The sequence below is a fragment of the Pongo abelii genome, chromosome 1 (assembly GCF_028885655.2).
Source record: "Pongo abelii isolate AG06213 chromosome 1, NHGRI_mPonAbe1-v2.0_pri, whole genome shotgun sequence".
NCBI lineage: Eukaryota > Metazoa > Chordata > Mammalia > Primates > Hominidae > Pongo > Pongo abelii.
Window position 1 is genome coordinate 224,214,020 of NC_071985.2, and position 21,471 is coordinate 224,235,490.

The following is a 21,471-nucleotide window of genomic DNA, read 5'->3' on the forward strand; positions in this document are numbered from 1 at the left end:
AGCTACTTGGGAAGATGAGGCAGGAGAATTGCTTGAAGCCGGGAGCCAGAGGTTTCAGTGAGCCGAGATGGAGCCACTGCACTCTAGCCTGGGTGATAGAGCAGGACTCTGTCTCAAAAAAAAAAAAAAGAAAAGAAAAGAAACAAAATCACCATCCCAGACCCCTGTCAATATTACCATCTTCCCATCCCTCAAAGTCTCAAAGTCGTCTGCCCCCCCCACCCCCAGAGCTCTGGCAGCTGTTCAGGTTGCTTGTTTTGACCAGCTTCCTCACTAGCCTTGAAGGCAGGAATGACAGCTTGTTCACTGGTGTGTCTCTCATGCGCCTAGAAGACTTTCAAATATTTTTTTAAATGCTGGGATTTCCTAAATCGAAAAGGAAAAACTTCAGAGTCATTTGGACAGGTTTATTGAAGCTGAGCAGTTTCCCCATAATCTAGATGACTTCAGGTTACAGGCTGTGTGGCTCTCTCCAGCCACGAGTCCTCATCACCAAATGGGATAGATAAACATCTGTTTGGTCTGCAATATAATTTGGCATAAAGCTGCAGCCACAAGTGGGCTCTGCTGCTGGATATGGATCAGGCTCTCTGGAATGTCTGTTTGCACACTTGACCTTCACAGAACATTTCCTAGGGTATAAGGAGGAAGGGAAAAAGAAGGATGAGTTTGCCTGTGGTCTGTTTTTACTCTCAACACTTACTTTTTATTGTATTTTAACTCTTTTCTGGAACACTTTTTTTCTTTTTTGAGATGGGGTCTCACTCTGTCGTCCTGGCTAAGTACAGTGGTGAGATCTCGACTCACTGTAACCTCTGCCTCCCAGGCTCAAGCGATCCTCCCACCTCAGCCCCCCAAGTAGCTGGGACATTACAGACACGTGCCACCATGCCCGGCTAATTTTTGTGTATTTTGTAGAGACAGGGTTTCGCCACTGCCTAGACCGGTCTTTTTTTTTTTTTTTTTTTTTTTTTGAGACAGAGTCTCACTCTGTAGCCCAGGCTGGGGTGCAGTGGTGCAATCTTGGCTCACTGCAACCTCCGCCTCCTGGGTCCTGGTTCAAGCAATTCTTTTGCCTCGGCCTTCCGAGTAGCTAGGATTACAGGTGTGTGCCACCATGCTCTGCTAATTTTTGTATTTTTAGTAGCGATGGGGTTTCACCATGTTGGCCAGGCTGTTCTTGGAATCCTGACCTCGTGTTCTGCCCACCTCAGCCTCTCAAAGTGCTGGGATTACAGGCATGAGCCACCGCGCCTGGCCCCCAGGCTGGTCTTGAATTCCTAGCCTCAAATGATTTTCCTGCCTTGCCCTCCCAAAGTGCTAGGATTACAGTTATAAGCCACTGCTCCTGGCCTACTCTCAACACTTCTGACACCAAAGGTGTGGGTTTTTAAACGCCTGACACCAGTTGTGTGGTATATTTTCCAGTCCCATTTCTCCAACTCTCTGACACCAACCAAGTGTCCAGTAAACCAATTTAATTCAGGCACTAACTACCCAGAGTTAGCACAGACCGCATAGGTTAAGGATGCAGTCTCACAAGACTCCCCCCAACTTCAGACACCTGTCGCAAGTTTGGGACCTCCCATATTTCTGACTGACCAGCTACAAATCAGGTTTTCCCACAACCCCTCCTCGGGCTTGATAATTTGCTAGAAGGGCTCACAAAACTCAGAAAGTCCCTTTACTTACTATTATCAGTTTATTATAAAATAAACAACTCAGAAACAGCCTGATGGGCTGGGCACACACGCCTGTAATCCCAGCACTTTGAGTGGCCGAGGCGGGCAGATCGCCTGAGGTCAGGAGTTCGAGATCAGCCTGGCCGACATAGCAAAACCCTGTCTCTACTAAAAATACAAAAATTAGCTGGGTGTGGTGGTGCATGCCTGTAATCCCAGCTACTTAGGACACTTGAGGCAGGAGAATCGCTTGAACCCAGGAGGCAGAGGTTGCAGTGAGCCAAGATCGTGCCACTGCACTCCAGCCTGGGCAGCAGAGCAAGACTCCATCTCAAAAAAAAAAAAAAAAAAAAAAAGAAACAGCCTGATGGAAGAGATGCATAGGGCAAAGTAGGAAGGGGGAGCATACAACCCTCCCAGACCTCAATGTATTCACCACACACATGAATGTTCACCGTTCAACATGGAAGCTCTCTAAACCCCGTGGTTTAGTTTTTAGTGGATGTTTCAGCACACAGGCATGATTGATTAAGTCGCTGGCTATTCGTGATTAGTTCAATCTCCAGCCCCTCTTCCCTCAGGGATGGAGCTGAAAGTTCCAACCCTGTAATCATGCCTTCGATTTTCTGGTGACCATCCCCCACCCTGAAGTTATCTAAGGACCCTCAGTAGACAGTCATGTCATTAGCACACAAAAGACCCTTTTTTTTATTTGGAGACAGGGCCTTACTCCTTGTTTATTTGGAGACAGGGTCTTACTCCTTCGCCCAGGCTGGAATGCAGTGGTGCCGTCATGGATCACCTTAGCCTCAACTTCCTGGGCCTAAGTAATCCTCCCACCTCAGCCACCCAAGTAGCTGGGACTACAGGCACCCGTCACCATGCCCAGCTAATTTTTTTTTAATTTTTTGTGACAGAGTCTTCCTCTTGTTGCCCAGGGTGGAGGGCAATGGCGCGATCTCGGCTCACTGCAACCTCCACCTCCCAGGTTTAAGTGATTCTCCTGCCTCAGCCTCCTGAGTAGCTGGCATTAGAGGCATGCGCCACCACTCCTGGCTGATTTTTTTAAAAATATTTTTTAGTAGAGACAGGAGTTTCTCCATGTTGGTCAGGCTGGTCTCAAACTCCCGACCTCAAGTGATCCACCCACCTTGGCCTCCCAAAGTGCTGGAATTACAGGCGTAAGCCACTGCGCCCGGCTCTGCCCAGCTAATTTTTGTATTTATAGTAGAGATGGGGTTTCATCACGTTGGCCAGGCCGGTCTCGAACTCCTGACCTCAGGTGATCCGCCTGCCTCAGCTTCCCAAAGTGCTGGGATTACAGGCGTGAACCCGTAATCCCATGCCTGTCCTCTTACTTTTTTATTGTCAGAAGAGTGTGAGATTTGTCCATCTAGAATCAAAATATCTTCAAGGCCTTGGTAATCAAAGACTACCCAGCCCCAACTTTAAGGACAGTGCTCTAGTTTTGTTCTCATGGGTCTCACCTAGATTTCACACATACAGTGAGGCAAAAAAGCACAGAGCTGAGAGCACACATTCTTGTCAGACCTGTATTTGAATCTTCACTCTACAGTGTGAAAATACGTAATTCACAATCAAAGCTGATGAAACTTTAAATTATTTTGAGTCTTAAAGGAATGTGATTGTGGGATCTGAGTCATGTGAAAGGCAGCTGTAACCTAGATAGCTGTAACCTTAATTTCTCTGGTTATAGATTAGCCTTTTTCTTTACCTACACTGTTTTGTAAAAAACTAAAGGGCACCAGAGAAGACTTCCCTCTACTGTTGATCTTAATTACAGACTCACTTCCCTGTTTCTTCTTTTTTTTTCCCAAAGCAGGTGAACCTCTTCCTTCTCTTATACAAAGACCTATGACTATCACATTGTCTAAGATGGAATGTTAAATATACTCTTAAGATGACAGCAAGAATGAGGGGGAAGAAAAATAAAATAAAGAATGTTAAACATATTCTTTAAACTGGAAAGAAAAAGGAAAAAACTGAGTGGTAACTAATCAAATTCCTGTAACTCATAAAACAGCTTTGTATAGAAAATATTGTAATCCTGCGAAATTTCTTTGTTTTCTGTCTGTATAAGACAGACCTTGCCATGCGGGGTGGCTCACGCCTGTAATCCCAGCACTTTAGGAAGCCAAGGCGGGCAGATCACCTGAGGTCAGGAATTCGAGACCAGCCTGGCCAACATGGCAAAACCATGTCTCTACTAAAAATGCAAAAATTAGCTCTGGGCATGGCCGGGCATGGTGGCTTACACCTGTAATCCCAGCACTTTGGGAGGCCGAGGTGGGCGGATCACCTGAGGTCGGGAGTTCGATCCCAGCCTGACCAACATGGAGAAACCCCCTCTCTACTAAAAATACAAAATTAGCCAGGCGTGGTGGTGCATGCCTGTAATTCCAGCTACTCAGGAAGGCCGAGGCAGGAAAATCATTGAACCCGGGAAGCAGAGGTTGTGGTGAGCCAAGATCGCACCATTGTACTCTAGCCTGGGCAACAAGAGTGAAACTCCGTCTCAAAAAAAAAAAAAAAAATTAGCTGGGCATGGTGGCGGGCGCCTGTAATCTCAGCTACTTGGGAGGCTGAGGCAGGAGAATCCCTTGAACCCAGGAGGTGGAGGTTGCAGAGGGCTGAGATCGCGCCACTGCACTCAAGCCTGGATGACAGAGGGAGACTCTGTCTCAAAAACACAAACAAAAACAGGCCAGGCACGGTGGCTCACGCCTGTAATCCCAGAACTTTGGGAGGCGGAGGCGGGTGGATCACCTGAGGTAAGGGGTTTGAGACCAGCCTGACCAATAATGGTGAAACCCTGTCTCTACTAAAAATACAAAAATTAGCCAGGTGTCGTGGCATGCGCCTGTAGTGCCAGCTACTTGGGAGGCTGAGACAGGAGAATTGCTTGAACCCAGGAGGCAGAGTTTGCAGCGAGCTGAGATCGTGCCACTGAACTCCAGCCTGGGCGACAGAGCAAGACTCCATCTCAAAAACAAAACAAAACAAAACAAAAAAGGCTGTAAAATAATAGTTGTCAGCACATGGTCTCTAGGGAATGTTTTGGAGTGACTGACTTGTCTGAAACTGGATAATGGGAATGGTTGTACACCTGTATACATTTACTAGAAATTATCAAACTGTACACTTAAAACAGGTGCATTTTTTGGTACATAAAGTATACCTCAATAAAGCCATTAAAGAAAAACACCTCCAGTCCAACAGCTTAAAAGAAGAAAAAGAAAGAAAAAGAAAAACTCCAAGAATTATATTCCAAGAAATTAAATTTTTATTACAAGTGGCCATGCCTGTAATCCCAACACTTTGGGAGGCCCAGGTGGGCTGATCACTTGAGGCCAGGAGTTCGAGACCAGCCTGGCCAATATGGTAAAATTCCATTTCTGCTAACAATACAAAAATTAGCTGGGTGTGGTGGTACATGCCTGTAGTCCCAGCTACTCGGGAGGCTGAGACAGGAGAATCACTTGAACCCAGGAGGCAGAGGTTGCAGTGAGCTGAGATCGCACCACTGCACTCCAGCCTGGGTGACACCGGGTGACAGAGGGAGAGACTCCATCTCAAAAAAAAAAATAAGACATAAACTTTTCAGCTTAGGTGTACTGACCTCATTTCTTTGGAGTCTGTGTTTCTCGGGTGGCCGTCCTCATCTTCGTGCCTGAATAAACCCTTATTTTATTTTATTTTTTTTGAAACAGCCTCTGTCGCCAGGCCGTAGTACAGTGGTGCAATCTCGGCTCACTGCAACCTCCGACTACCTGGTTCTAGCGATTCTCCTGCCTCAGCCTCCCAAGTAGCTGGGATTACAGACATGTGCCACCATGCCCAGCTAATTTTTGTATTTTTAGTAGAGACGGGGTTTCACCATGTTGGCCAGGATGATCTTGATCTCCTGACCTCGTGATCCGCCCACCTCGGCCTCCCAAAGTGCTGGGATTACAGGCGTGAGCCACGGCGCCCAGTCTGAATAAACCCTTTTAAACTGGATTCTGATGCTTCTGACAGCAGCCTTGGGGAATTTCAAAATCCCAATTTATTTGTGAATGGGAAAAATGGTGTCCTTTTCACAGGATTGTGATGAAGACTAAATGAGATAATGCACTCAAAGGATTGAGCACAGTAATTGGGCCCAAAATAATCATTCCAAAGATGTGAGCTACTATATCTATCTATGCATATCTATGTATACATAAAGTAGCTATTACATATAATAGCTAAGAATTGTTCCATGAGTATTTGCATGTTATCTTCCTGCCTCTGTCGGAATATTTGGCTGTTTCATTTAATATAAGATGAGACTATAGGCATGCGCCACTATGCCCGGCTAATTTTTGTATTTTCAGTAGAGATGGGCCAGGTGTGGTGGTGGCTCATGCCTACAATCCCAGCACTTTGGGAGGCTGAGGTGGGCGGATCATGAGGTCAAGAGATAGAGACCATCCTGGCCAACATGGTGAAACCCCGTCTCCACTAAAAATACAAAAATTAGCTGGGTGTGGTGGTGCGTGCCTGTAGTCCCAGCTACTAGGGAGGCTGAGGCAGGAGAATCGCTTGGACCCAGGAGGTGGAGGTTGCAGTGAGCCAAGATCGCGCCACTGCACTCCAGCCTGGTGACAGAGCGACACTCCGTCTCAAAAAAAAAAAAAAAAAAGTAGAGATGGGGTTTCACCATGTTGGCCAGGCTGGTCTCCTGACCTCAAGTGATACACCCGCCTCGGCCTCCTAGAATGCTGAGATTACAGGCATGAGCCACCACGCTTGGCCTGATGTTTCCTTGAATACTGTATCATCTCATTGAGAACAAAATGTGGTGGATACCAGGTGGAGTTTGTCTCCTTCGATCCAATGGGTCCAGCCTCTGTTCTTCTTTTCTCCCTTCTGGACACAGGTGAGCCTGTCATTTTCCCAGATAACCAAGCTCTGCATGAGGAGAGGAGAAAATGTTAGCTTGTCCTGGCAGGATCCTCAAGTGTTACGAAGTAGAATGCCAAGTTACCCTGGCAAAATTAACAGCCTACTTACTGCTTTTTCTTTTTTTTTTTTTTTTTTTTTTTTGAGATGGAGTCCCTCTCTGTCACCAAGGCTGGAGTGCAGTGGCACGATCTTGGCTTACTGCAACCAACCTCCACCTCCTGGGTTCAAGTGATTCTCCTGCCTCAGCCTCCCAAGTAGCTGGGATTACAGGCTCCTGCCAGCACGCCCGCCTACTTTTTCGATTTTTTTTGTAGAGACAGGGTTTTGCCATGTTGCCCAGGCTTGTCTCGAACTCCTGACCTCAGGTGATCCGCCTGCCTTGGCCTCCCGAAGTGTTAGGAACACAGGGGTAATCCACCACACCTGGCATTTCTTTAAATTTTACCTTGCATTGTCTGTTGTCAAGGCCTCTGTTATCTTCATCAAATTCTTCTCCAACTTTAAATTTCACAAAGTAGTTCCTTAGGCTGCTGTTCGTGTGGATGGTAAAAGAATCCCCATTCTGCTCAATCACTTTCTGTGGCTTCAGCAACTTGGCTATTTTACGAGTGGCAAAGTCAATACCTTAAAAATAATTTTTAAAAATATTTGAACATTCGCTTGAGATGCAAAAGTGAAGAATTTGGTAGCTGTTCTCAAAATCACCACATGTAATTGTTAGCATTTCCTGTACGACTTCAACGTTGTTTGCTACCAAAATCAGATCTACAAGGAATCATCTTGGCAAACTGCCAACCACAGCCTGATTAAAAAGTTTGCAAATGCCAGGTGCAGTAATCCCAGCGCTTTGGGACACAGAGACAGCAGGATTGTTTGAGCTTAGGAGTTTGAGACCAGCCTGGGCAACATAGCAAGACCCTGTTTCTATAAAAAAATATAAACTGTAGGCTAGGCATGGTGGCTCACACCTGTAATCCCAGCACTTTGGGAGGCCGAGGAGGGTGGATCACCTGAGGTCAGGAGTTTGAGACCAGCCTGATCAACATGTAGAAACCCCATCTCTACTAAAAATACAAAATTAGCCGGGCATGGTGGCACATACCTGTAATCCCAGCTACTTTGGAGGCTGAAGCAGGAGAATTGCTTGAACCCAGGAGGCAGAGGTTGCGGTGAGCCGAGATCACACCACTGCACTCCAGCCTGAGCAACAGAGCGAGAATCCATCTCAAAAGAAAGAAAGAAAGGAAAAGAAAACCAAAGGGACAGGGCTTAGGCCCCCCAACCCAGCCTTAGTCATAACTCTGCCTTTTTCTGCCTTATGTATTTACACTTTGAATTAAGAGAGCATTTGAACAGTTTCTCAACAAGAATGAAAACAAAACTCAAAAACCACTGGATTCATGTATATACCTCTCTCTCTCTCTCTCTCTCTCTATATATATATATATATACACACACACACACACATATATATACTTTTTTCTTTTTTTTTTTTTTCCGAGACATAGTCTCACTCTGTCGCCCAGGTTGGGGAGAGCAGTGGCACGATTTCAGCTCACTGCAACCTCCACTCCTGGGTTCAAGCAATTTTCTTGCCTCAGCCTCCTGAGTAACTGGAATTACAGGCTTGCATCACCACACCCAGCTATATACTACTATGTATTTATATATATATATATATATTTTTTGAGACAGGATCTCATTCTGTCACCCAGGCTGGAGTGCAGTGGTACAATCATGGCTCACTGCAGCCTCAACCTTTCAGGCTCAAGTGATTCTCCTATCTCAGCCTCTCGAATAGCTGGGACTACAGGCCCGTGCCGCCATGCCTGGAAATGTTTTAAATATTTGTTTGTAGAGATCAAGTCTCACTATGTTGCCCAGGTTGGTCTCGAACTCTTGGGCTCAAGCAATCCTCTCACCTCAGCCTCCCAAAGTGCTGGGATTACAGACATGAGCCACCCTGCTCAGCTAGAATTCTTGAATAAGCTTTAAAAATGAGTTCCACAGGGAAACATGGAATGCTAAGAAGATGAAGATCAGCGTTTGGAATCCCAGTTCCACTTAGTGCCTTTGAGCATATTATGCAGCTAGAAATAAACACCACTATTTTAAATAATGGCCAGGTGACGTCTCAGCAGGGAGCTAAAAGAAGTAAAGAATCAAGCCACACAGATTTCTGGGAAAATAGTTTAAGGCAGAAATCCAGAGAGCCCTGGGACTCTGAGGAAGGGTATGCCAGTGTGTTTCAGGAACTCTGAGGAGCCTAGTGTATCTGCCGCAGAATCGGGGAGAGCGAGGAGGAAGGAGAGGAGTTAGAGATGAGATGTGATTCTGCCAGCCGCGGTGGCTCATGCCTATAATCCCAGCACTTTGGGAGGCAGAGGCAGGTGGATCACCTGAGGTCAGGAGTTCAGAACCAGCCTGGGCAACATGGCAAAACCCCATCTCTACTGAAAAACAAAAATTAGTTGGGCATGGTGGTGCGCCCCTGTAATTCTAGCTACTCTGGAGGCTGTGGCAGGAGAATTGCTTGAACCCAGGAGGTGGAGGCTGCAGTGAGCCGAGATCGTGTGACTGCACTCCAGCCTGGGTGACAGAGCAAGACTCTGTCTCAAAAAAAAAAAAAAACCCAAACAACAACGAATAAAACAATAGTATAAATGTCCTCAACCTAAGAAAAAATTTTTGTAGCCAGGCGCAGTAGCTCATACCTGTAATTCCAACACTTCTGGAGGCCAACGTGGGAGGATCGCTTGAGTCCAGGAGTTCAAGACCAGCCTGGACAACATAGCAAGACCCCATTTCTATAAAAAAAATAAAAACAGTTGAGGCTGGGCATGGTGGCTCACAGCTGGGTCAGGCTGAGGCAGGAGAATCGGATGAACCCAGGAGGCGGAGGTTGCAGCGAGCTGAGATTGAGCCACTGCACTCCAGCCTGGGTGACGGAGTGAAACTGCATCTCAAAAACAAACAAACAAATATCTCAAAAAACAGCTGGGCACAGTGGTACATGCCTGTAGTCTCAGCTGCAAATAAAAAAGCTTGTGTGTATGTGTTTAAATCTAGAACTCCAGCTTTTAGTTTGAGATGCAATATGATCCAGGCTTTACTGGTTTTCAACAATATTTAAATATTTAAGTATTGAGACCAAAACCTTAAAATCACTTCCTATTATTATTATTTTTTTGAGACAGGGTCTCATTCTGTTGCCCAGGCTGGACTGCGGTGTGCGATCTTGGCTCACTGCAGCGTTTGCTTCCCAGGCTCAAGAGATCTTCCTCAGCCTCCCAAGTATCTGGGGCTACAGGCATGTGCCACCACACCTGGCTAATTTTTGAATTTTTCTTTCATAGAGATGAAGTTTCACCATGTTACTCAGGCTCATTTCCTATTATTAATATGATCAAGCCAAACCTACTGCTGACTTTCCTTAAACCCTATTATGTAAGCAAAACAAAACCCAATAACTTTAGACTAACAATGACTTTCGAGTTATGCTTTTAAGCAGTTATGCTTTTAAAATCTGTGAGGTGCCGGGCACGGTGGCTCATGCCTGTAATCCCAGCACTTTGGGAGGCCGAGGCGGGCAGACCAACACGACCAGCCTGACCGACATGGAGAAACCCTGTCTCTACTAAAAATACAAAATTAGCCGGGCATGGTGGCACATGCCTGTAATCCCAGCTACTCCAGAGGCTGAGGCAGGAGAGTCGCTTGAACCTGGGAGGCAGAGGTTGAGGTGAGTTGAGATTGCACCATTGCACTCCAGCCTGGGCAACAAGAGGGAAACTCCATCTCAAAATCAATCAATCAATCAATCTGGCTGGGTGCGGTGGCTCATGCCTGTAATCCCAGCACTTTGGGAGGCTGAGGCAGGCAATCACCTGAGGTCGGGAGTTCGAGAACAGCCTGACCAACATGGAGAAAACCCGTCTCTACTAAAAATACAAAATTAGCTGGGCGTGGTGGGGCATGCCTGTAATCCTAGCTACTCAGGAGGCTGAAGCAGGAGAATTGCTTGAACCCGGGAGACGGAAGTTGTGGTGAGCCAAGATCCTGCCATTGCACTCCAGCCTAGGCAACAAGAGCAAAACTCCATCTAAAAAAAAAAAAAAACTTGAGGCAGGCTGGGCACGGTAGTTCACACCTGTAATCCTAACACTTTGGGAGGCTGAGGCGGGCAGATCACCTGAGGTCAGGAGTTCGAGACCAGCCTGGTCAACATGGCAAAACCCCATCTCTACTAAAAATACAAGAATTAGTCAGGCGTGGTGGGGGGTGCCTGTAATCCCAGCTATTTGGGAGGCTTAGGCAGGAGAATCTCTTGAACCCGGGAGGTGGAGGTTGCAGCGAGCTGAAATCTTGCTACTGCACTCCAGCCTAGGCGACAGAGCAAGAATCTGCTTCAAAAAATAAATAAAATAAAGTCTGTGAGGCAATTTGTTGTTAGTAAATTTACAATTTGCACTACTCATGTAGGGCAGGTGAGCCCCAGAGTGGGGATTAGCCTGCAAAGGTTCTTGGCTTTCCCCAGGAAAGAATTTAAGGGCAAGCCAGAGGCAGAAGAAAACAGCTTTATGGAAGAAGCAGTGTCACAGCTCTGTGACTGCTCATGCAGGAAAGGACTACCGCATAGGCAGAGAGTAGCAGCTCAGGGCAGTTTTGTAGTCATATTTATACCCACTTCTAGTTATATGCAGAGTAAGGGGTGGTTTTTTTGTTTTTTTGTTTGTTTGTTTGTTTGAGACAGAGTTTTACTCTTGTTACCTAGGCTGAAGTATAATGGCAGCACGATCTCAGCTCACTGCAACCTCTGCCTCCTGGATTCAAATGATTCTCCTGCCTCAGCCTCCTGAGTAGCTGAGACTACAGGTGCCCACCACCATGCCCGGCTAATTTTTGTATTTTTGGTAGAGACTGGGTTTCACCATGTTGGCCAGGCTGGTCTTGAACTCCTGACCTCAGGTGATCCACCCACCTCAGCCTCCCAAAGTGCTGGGATTACATGCCTGAACCACCACGCCCACCTAAGGGGTGGTTTATGCAGAAATTTCTAGGGAAGGGTAGTAACTTTTGGGTTCTCTGGTCATTGCCATGGAAAAGGGTGCTAACTCCAGGTGTTGCCATGGCAATGGTATACTGACATGGAACACTGTTGTATGTGTTTTATGGAAAGTTGCTTCCATCCCATCCCTGTTTTAGTTACTCCTCAGTTTGGTCCACTGTCCCAAACCCAGGTTCTGGAGTTCAGCCCTGCTTCCTACCTCTCTACCATGTTGCAACGTTGTTACTTCACAGATTTGCAGTTACAAGGCTGGCCTCTTTAAAGACCAAAATTTACTTTGAATTAGCATAAGTTCTGGGCCAGGTAGAGTGGATCAGGCCTGTAATTCCAGCATTTTGAGAAGCCAAGGCAGGCAGATCACTTGAGGCCAGGAGTTCAAGACCAGCCTGGCCAACATGGTGAAACCGCATCTCTATCAAAAAATAAAATAAAAATTAGCTCGGTATGGTGGTGTGCACCTGTAGTCCCGGCTGCTGGGGAGGCTGAGGTGGGAGGATCACTTGAGCCTAGAAGGAGGAGGTTGCAGTGAGCCAAAATCGTGCCACTACACTCTAGCCTGGGCAACAGAGTGAGATCATATCGCAAAAAATTAATAGAATGAATAAATTAGCATAAGTTCTGGTCACTTTCTGCCAGGTCCACACTAGGACCTCAACAGTCCAAAAGGCCATATTCCTCATAAGGCTGTTAACCAGGTCAAGCCATGCTTTTTCTTTTTTCTTTTTTTATTTATGAAGTATTTATTGATGATTCTTGGGTGTTTCTCGGAGAGGGGGATGTGGCAGGGTCATAGGATGATAGTGCAGAGAAGGTCAGGAGATAAACACATGAACAAAGGTCTCTGGTTTTCCTAGGCAGAGGACCCTGCGGCCTTCTGCAGTGTTTGTGCCCCTGAGTACTTGGGATTAGGGAGTGGTGATGACTCTTAAAGAGCATGCTGCCTTCAAGCATCTGTTTAACAAAGCACATCTTGCACCGCCCTTAATCCCTTTAACCCTGAGTTGACACAGCACATGTTTCAGAGAGCACGGGGCTGGGGGAAAGGCCATAGATCAACAGCATCCCAAGGCAGAAGAATTTCTCCTAGTCAGAACAAAATGGAGTCTCCTATGCCCACCTCTTTCTACACAGACACAGCAACAATCTGATCTCTCCTTCCTTTCCCCACACTTCCCCCCCTTCTTTTCAACAAAACCGCCATCGTCCTCATGACCCACTCCCGATGGTCACTGTCTCTTCGGAGCTGTTGGGTACACCTCCCAGACAGGGCGGCCGGGCAGAGGCGTTCCTCACCTCCCAGACAGGGCCGCCGGGCAGAGGCGCTCCTCACTTCCCAGACGGGGCCGCCGGGCAGTGGCGCTCCTCACCTCCCAGATGGGGCGGCCAGGCAGAGGCGCTCCTCCCTTCCCAGAGGGGGCGGCCGGGCAGAGGCGCTCCTCACTTCCCAGACGGGACGGCCAGGCAGAGGCACTCCTCACTTCCCAGACAGGGTGGCCGGGCAGAGACGCTCCTCACTTCCTCCTAGACGGGGTGGCAGCCAGGCAGAGGTGCTCCTCACCTCCCAGACGGGGCGGCCGGGCAGAGGCGCTCACTTCCCAGACTGGGCGGCCGGGCAGAGGCGCTCCTCACTTCCCAGACGGGGCGGCCGGGCAGAGACGCTCCTCACCTCCCAGACGGGGCGGCCGGGCAGAGGCGCTCCTCACTTCCTCCCAGATGGTGTGGCGGCTGGGCAGAGGCGCTCCTCACCTCCCAGACGGGGTGGCGGCTGGGCAGAGGCGCTCCTCACTTCTCAGACGGTGTGGCGGTGTGGCGGCTGGGCAGAGGCGCTCCTCACTTCCCAGATGGGGCAGCCAGGCAGAGGCGCTCCTCACTTCCTCCCAGACGGGGTGGCGGCCAGGCAGAGGCACTCCTCACTTCCCAGACGGGGTGGCCAGGCAGAGGCGCTCCTCACTTCCCAGACGGGGCGGCCGGGCAGAGACGCTCCTCACTTCCTCCCAGACGGGGTGGCAGCCAGGCAGAGGCGCTCCTCACCTCCTAGAGAGGGCGGCCGGGCAGAGGCGCTCCTCACTTCCCAGACTGGGCGGCCGGGCAGAGGCACTCCTCACCTCCCAGACAGGGTGGCCAGGCAGAGGCGCTCCTCACTTCCCAGACGGTGTGGCGGCTGGGCAGAGGCGCTCCTCACTTCCCAGATGGGGCAGCCAGGCAGAGGCACTCCTCACTTCCTCCCAGACGGGGTGGCGGCCAGGCAGAGGCACTCCTCACTTCCCAGACGGGGTGGCCAGGCAGAGGCGCTCCTCACTTCCCAGACAGGGCGGCCGGGCAGAGACGCTCCTCACTTCCTCCCAGACGGGGTGGCAGCCAGGCAGAGGCGCTCCTCACCTCCTAGAGAGGGCGGCCGGGCAGAGGCGCTCCTCACTTCCCAGACTGGGCGGCCGGGCAGAGGCACTCCTCACCTCCCAGACAGGGTGGCCAGGCAGAGGCGCTCCTCACTTCCCAGACGGTGTGGCGGCTGGGCAGAGGCGCTCCTCACTTCCCAGATGGGGCAGCCAGGCAGAGGCGCTCCTCACTTCCTCCCAGACGGGGTGGCGGCCAGGCAGAGGCGTTCCTCACCTCCCAGATGGGGCGGCCGGGCAGAGGTGCTCCTCATCTCCCAGACGGGGCAGCCGGGCAGAGGTGCTCCTCACTTCCTCCCAGACGGGGTGGCAGCCGGGCAGAGGCGCTCCTCACCTCCCAGACGGGGCGGCCAGGCAGAGGCGCTCCTCACCTCCCAGACGGGGTGGCCGGGCAGAGGCGCTTCTCACTTCCCATACGGGGTGGCGGCCGGGCAGAGGCGCTTCTCACTTCCCATACGGGGTGGCGGCCGGGCAGAGGCGCTCCTCACTTCCCAGATGGGGCAGCCGGGCAGAGGCGCTCCTCACTTCCTCCCAGACGGGGTAAGCCATGCTTTTTCATCCACTAGGTTGTGTTAAATAGAAAATAAGAAATTCGAATAGGAGGGAACAGTCTGATGCACGTGCTATTACAAATGTGTGAGCATATACACTTGAGGGTAGGATCTCAAAGGAGTCCACACAAATGTACACTTATCTAAGCTTCAGATGTTTATATTAACCTTTAATCTCAAAGTCACTTCTAATCTTGAGGCAATGTGGGTTGAAGGCAGAGGGGATCCCTTTAAATCCCAGTGTAGGGCCAGGTGTGGTGGCTCATGCCTGTAATCCCAGCACTTTGGGAGGCTGAGGCAGGCAGGTCACCTGAGCTCAGGAGTTCGAGACCAGTCTGGCCAACATGGTGAAACCCTGTCTCTACTAAAAATATAAAATTAACTGGGTGTGGAGGCGTGCGCCTGTAATCCCAGCTACTCGGTAGGCTGAGGCAGGAGAATTGCTTGAACCTGGGAGATGGAGTTGCAGGGAGCCAAGATCTGTGCCACTGCACTCCAGACTGGGCAACAAAGGGAGACTCTGTCTCAAAAATAAATAAATACATAAACTAATTAAATTAAATAAATATATCCCAGTGTACACAGTAAACTGGGACAAGTTGGTAACACCACCACCTTCTGGGGTTCATAACAGGACTAAAGGCGAGGACCTGCACAAGCTGGTCAATATCTGTGGATTAACATGGGGCTTCTCCATTTCTGAGGCACGTACCCTCAGTGTCCTTGGCTACTGTGGGGGTACATCAGGAACTCTCAAATCCCAGGTTAGCTCCAAATATTAAAACCCAAGCAAGGCGGAGGCAGGAGAATTGCATGTGGCCAGGAGTTTGAGACCAGCCTGGGCAACATAGCAAGACACCGTCTCTGCAAAAAAAATTGAAAAATTAGCCAAGTGTGGTGGTATGCACCTGTTGTCCCAGCTACTTGGAAGGCTGAGGTGGGAGGATCGCCTGAGCCCAGGAAGTGAAGGCTGCAGTGAGCCATGATCGCATCACTGCACTACAGCCTGAGCGACAGAGCAAGACCCTGTCTCAAAAAACCCAAGTAAACTTTCTTCTTTGTGCAAGGACAAGTTGCCTTTCTTCTCACTGCGGTTTGGCAAATGCTGGGAGATAGTGATACCAGAGCCCGGGTGGGAGCTGCAGGATCAGTTCCTGAACACTAGTTTTTAGACAAAAGGGAGTGATTTTCTGCTCTCAAATGAGATGCCAGCTGGAGCACATCAAGAGATGTGTGCTGTGTATTTGCTGGTGACTTATTTGACCCTTAGCATCACTGCCAACAGGCATTCACCTCACTTCTACTAATAAAAAAGAGGCAATCGGCTGGCCACGGTGGCTCACACCTGTAATCCCAGCACTTTGTGAGGCCAAGGCGGGTGGATCACGAGGTCGTGGTAAAACTCTGTCTCTATTTAAAATACAAAAATTAGCCAGGCGAGGTGTCGGGCACCTGTAATCCCAGCTACTTAGGAGGCTGAAGCAGGAGAATTGCTTGAACTCTGGAGGCAGAGGTTGCAGTGAGCTGAGATCGCACCACTGCACTCTAGCCTGGGCAACAAAGACTCCATCTCAACAACAACAACAAAAAAAGAGGCGAACATTTATTATTTTCCTAGACCCTAAAGTTTAAAGATCTAATACTATATTTGTGATTTTATGGAATGTATTTTCTTTACACATACATGAACAAGCATATAACTTTAAAGTAAATTATATATTCAAGTAAATCAGTAAAATTCAAGATTGCTGGCTGAATTCTTTTTTTGTGTGTGTGTGTGTCTTATTGACTTATTTTTTTTGAGACCAAGTCTCACTCTGTTGCCCAGGCTAGAGTGCAGCGTCGTGATTTGGGCTCACTGCAACCTCCACCTCTCGGGTTCAAGCGATTCTCATGCCTCAGCCTCCCAATTAGCTGGGACTACAGGCATGAGCCACCATGGCTAGCTAATTTTTGTATTTTTAGTAGAGATGGGGTATTTCACCATGTTGGCCAGGCTGGTCTCGAACTCCTGACCTCAGGTGATCCACCCACCTCGGCCTCCCAAAGTGCTGGGATTATAGGCGTGAGCCACCGCGCCCAGTCTGCTAGCTTAATTTTTTTTTTCAAGATGGAGTCTTGCTTTGTCTCCCTGGCTAGAGTGCAATGGCGCAATCTCGGCTCACTGTAACCTCCGCCTTCTGGGTTCAAGCAATTCTTCCTGCCTCAGCCTCACAAGTAGCTGGGATTACAGGTGCATGCCACCATGCTCAGCTGATTTTTTGTATTTTTATTAGAAGCGGGGCTTCATCATGTTGGCCAGGCTGGTCTTGAACTCGTGACCTCACGATCCACCTGCCTTGGCATCCCAAAGTGCTGGGATTACAGGCGTGAGCCACCACACCCAGACCAACTTAATTCTTAAGATAAAATGTATTATAGTATGGCTGGGCACGGTGGCTCACGCCGAGATGGTGCCACTGCACTCCAGCCTAGGAAACAGAGCGAGACTCCATCTAAAAAAAAAAAAAAAAAAGTATTACAGTATTATGTAAACAACCACTCTAGTGCTATAAGTGTGACCTAAGTACTTAGCACTTTAACAAATTGATGTAAGTACTTAGTACTTTAACAAATTGGATCTGAAGTTGAAACACAGTTGCTGGTTTTCAGAAAACTGTTTTGGATTTACGGGTTTCAGGATAGGCGACCTCAGAACATGGCACCTTATGTCCATTTTCACGCTGCTGATAAAGACATACCCAAGAGTGGGTAACTTATTATTATTTTAGACAGAGTTTCACTCTTGTTGTCCAGGCTGGAGTGCAATGGCACCATCTCAGCTCACTGCAACCTCCGCCTCCTAGGTTCAAGTGATTCTCCTGCCTCAGCCTCCCAAAGTAGCTGGGATTACAGGCGCCCGCCACCACGCCCAGCTAATTTCTTTTTTGTATTTTTAGTTGAGACGGGGTTTCACCATGTTGGCCAGGCTGGTCTTGAACTCCTGACCTCAGTTGATCCACCCGCCTCAGCCTCCCAAAGTGCTGGGATTACAGGTGTGAGCCACCGAGCCCGGCAAGAGTGGGTAACTTATAAAGAAAAAGAGGTTTAACTGACTCACAGTTCCACGTGGCTGGGGAAGCCTAGAAATCATGGCAGAAGGCAAAAGGCACGCCTTACATGGTGGCAGGCAAGAGACAATGAGAGCCAAATGAAAGGGGAAACCCCTCGTAAAACCATCAAATCTCAAGAGACATTCACTACCAGAGAACAGTATGGGGAAAACTGCCTACATGATTAAATTATCTCTCCTCAGGTCCCTCCCACAACACAAGAGAATTATGGGAACTACAACTCCCGTATGAGATTTGGGTGGGGACACAGCCAAACCATATCACTTGGCATTTGAGGAAATAACAGAAGCAGGAAGGTCCCCCACAGACCTTCTTTTGCCCCTCTTCCCTGAAGCAGGCCATAAAAGAATTCCCTGCTCTTCCTCTGAAGAAGATCATAAGACTCTCAAGTGAGAGGTGCCTTTCCCATACCCAGAGGAACACTCTTATCTCTTGGGATATGAAAGAGCAAAATAAATGCCCCTTTATCAACTAAGATGGGCCCTAAGATTAAGAAAACAAAAATTGGCCGGCATGGTGGCTCACGCCTGTAATCCCAGTACTTTGGGAGGCCGAGGTGGGCGGATCACGAGGGCAGAAGTTCGAGACCAGCCTGGCCAACATGGTGAAACCCCGTCTCTACTAAAAAATACAAAAATTAGCTGGGCGTGGTGGCGGGCGCCTGTAGTCCCAGCTACTCGGAGAGGCTGAGGCAGGAGAATGGCGTGAACCCGGGAGGCGGAGCTTGCAGTGAGCCGAGATCGTGCCACTGCACTCCAGCCTGGGCAACAGAGCCAGACTCTGTCTCAAAAAAAAAAAAAAAAAAAAAAAAGAAAGAAAGAAAGAGGGAAGGAAGGAGGGAAGGAAGAAAGAAAGAAAGAAAGAAAAGAAAAAAGAAAAAGAAAAAACAAAAATTGCCCACAGGTCAAGGGTTCAGGGATCGGCCGGCACGGCAACTTCCCAGATTCCTAAAGCTACAAGAAAAACTACACTCGTCTCAGGGCGCGTGGCTCACACCTGTAATCCCAGCACTTTGGGAATCCGAGGCGGGTGGATCAAGATCCTGAGGTCAGGAGTTCGATACCAGCCTGACCAATATAGTGAAACCCCTTCTCTACTAAAAGTACAAAATTAGCCGGAAGTGGTGTCTGGCGCACGCCTGTAATCCCAGCTGCTTGGAAGGCTGTGGCAGGAGAATCGCTTGAACCGAGGAGGCGGAGGTTGCAGTGAGTTGAGAGTCCGCGCACCGTTGGCACCGCGATGAGGGCGGGAAGCACAGCCCGGGGCCCCCGGGAGCAAGAACGCCGCGGGCACCCAGCCCTCGCGGGACGCGGCGGTCGGGGCACGCCCCGGGCCGAACCAGGCTCTGCACTCCCGCGGATGCCCGGACCTGAAGGGTCGTCCGCTGGCTCCGGGATTCTGCATCCCCGACCCGCTCCGGGTGCGCCGAGGCTGCGGGGACCTCGCTGCGGGAGCGCGCCCCGGGGCCCCGGGGCCTGCGCGGAAGGCGGCTGCGGGGAGGGTCGCCGGGCAGAGGCTTCGGTCCCGGGCGCCCCCTCCCCGTCCGGACCCCCAGTCTGCAGTCTCCGCGGGTGTGCCGCGTGCAGGTAGAGACGGACGTGGGGCTGGACGCGGGGACTCAGGGACGGATGGGTGGGGGGCCGGCGGCCGGGGGAACAGGGGGCGTGGAGAGACGGCCGTGGGGACAGGGGGGCGGGTGGGCGCGGGGAAGGACGGACTGGGGGACTGAAGGACTGGGGTCCCGCGCCCGATGGACGGAGGCGCCAAGGACCAGCGGACTCGGGGGCGACTGGGCGACGGTGGGCGCAGCAGGGCGGAGGCACGGACAGCGGACGTACCTACAGGCCCGGCCTGGCCGCCTCTGCCTGATCCCAAGACCCATGGCGAGCCTCGCGCCGCCGCCGCCTCCCCTTCGCCTTACCTAGGGCCAGCATGTAGCCCTCGAAGTTGTCGCTGCTGAGCAGGGTCCAGGTACCGCTGAGGTCGGCGGGCATGGTCGGGGGTCGCGGGACAAACCTCAGCGGGCGGCCGGAGGCTCGGGCCTGGCCCTATAAACCAGGCGTGGCGTGGCGGGGCAGGGGGTGGGGCCGCGCGCGGGAGGCGCAGGTGGGGCCGCGTGGGTCCCACTCGCCTGCAGAAGCCGCTGCGCTCCCGGCCGCCTCCGCCCGGTGCTCCAGGCTCTGCCCACCACGCGGCAGCTCCCCCCTTTCCTTGGGGCTTCCTCTCTTACTGCTTTCTCATGTCCCAGACTGTTTCGGGCCACATTTTCTTCCCTGCTTATATGTTAATGACCCAGGGATGATCTTCAAACTCATGGCATTGAATATTGTCAGCTTCAAATAACAATACACCTCTCAACGTAACTCTCATGGTCTCAATAAATAGGAGTTTATTTTTCTTAACAAGCAGTCCTGAGAGAAGTGATTGCTGGTGATGATTAGCACCTAGGAATCACACTCAGTGATTCGCACCTCGGTAACGCCGCAGCTTCGTCTCTCTGACTCTGGTGGCCTTTTATTCCTGCTTGTTACCGCCTGGTCATGAGCTGGCAGCTGGGTTCCCAGCCAGGATATCCACATTCAAGGTGGGGAAGAGGGAAAGCAGCAAAGGTCAGTATCCCTGCAGCACAAACCTCCCCGTCTCCTATAAGTCTAGATAGTTGGAAAAAAGAAAAGAAATTACCCAGCAGGTTTCTGTGTATATTTCATTAGCCAAAACTGTATCAATGCCGCTTCTAACTGCAAGGGGCCTGGGGATTCTAGTCTCCAGCATTTAGCCTCAGAGCAGAGAAAAGCAAAGGAGAAGGGGTGGGAATATGGGCTAACCTACAACATTAGCCACAAACACCGCCTAGATATGCTGGCTCCAAGACTGACTGATTGATTTTGTTTTTATTTATTTATTTATTTTTTTTTTTTTTATTTTTTAATTTTTTTATTTTATTATTATTATACTTTAAGTTTTAGGGTACATGTGCACAATGTGCAGATTAGTTACATAGGTATACATGTGCTTATTTATTTATTTAGAGACAGAGTCTCACCTTGTCACCCAGGCTGGAGTGCGGTGGCTCAACCTCTGCCTCCCAGGTTCAAGAAATTCCCCTGCCTCAGCCTCTAGAGTAGCTGGGATTACAAGCGTGAGGCACTGTGCTCAGCCCTTTTGTTGCTTTTTTTTTTCGTCTTATTTTTCAGTTGGTTTAGAATGTGGACAGAAAAGTACTTGGATATCTTCAAGAACTTGAGAGTCACCTTCTCAGATCAGCCTTCCTATATGCTCCTAATACACACTTACTCCACATCACATCTCTGCTTATGTCCTTTATCATTATTAAAATCCATAATTATCTTTTTTCTTTTTTATTGACTGCCTTTTCCATGAAACTTTCCAGGGCAGAGCCCATGTTCATTTCATTCACCACTCCAGTATCTCCAGGGTCTGGCACAGTGCCTGGCAAGTACTCAATAAATGTTTGTTGACTGACTGACTGACTAGCTATGACCTTTTCCAAGGGAGAAATGCCATTTTCATTGAGAAGCCAGAGTGACATCACCTTGCCCATAATGAGCTAGCTGTTGATTCTCGTAACTGTAAGACATTGATTCCAGGCTTGGTGCGGTGGCTCACGCCTGTAATCCCAGCACTTTGGGAGGCTGCGTTAGGAAGGTCACTTGAGGTCAAGAGTTTGAGACCAGCCTGGCCAAAAGGGTGAAATCC

General features: G+C 49.7%; 1 protein-coding gene across 1 annotated transcript; it reads right to left on the reverse strand.

The window, feature by feature from the left end:
* Window positions 1-393: 393 nt before the first annotated feature.
* Window positions 394-19,926, reverse strand: RBP7 (retinol binding protein 7). The gene is made up of 4 exons (XM_002811517.5): window positions 19,676-19,926; window positions 7,075-7,253; window positions 6,534-6,635; window positions 394-632 (listed from the first exon to the last, which is right to left on the reverse strand). Exons 1-4 carry the CDS (start codon window positions 19,746-19,748, stop codon window positions 582-584), a joined length of 405 nt encoding a protein of 134 aa, XP_002811563.1. The 5' UTR covers window positions 19,749-19,926; the 3' UTR covers window positions 394-581.
* Window positions 19,927-21,471: the final 1,545 nt, after the last annotated feature.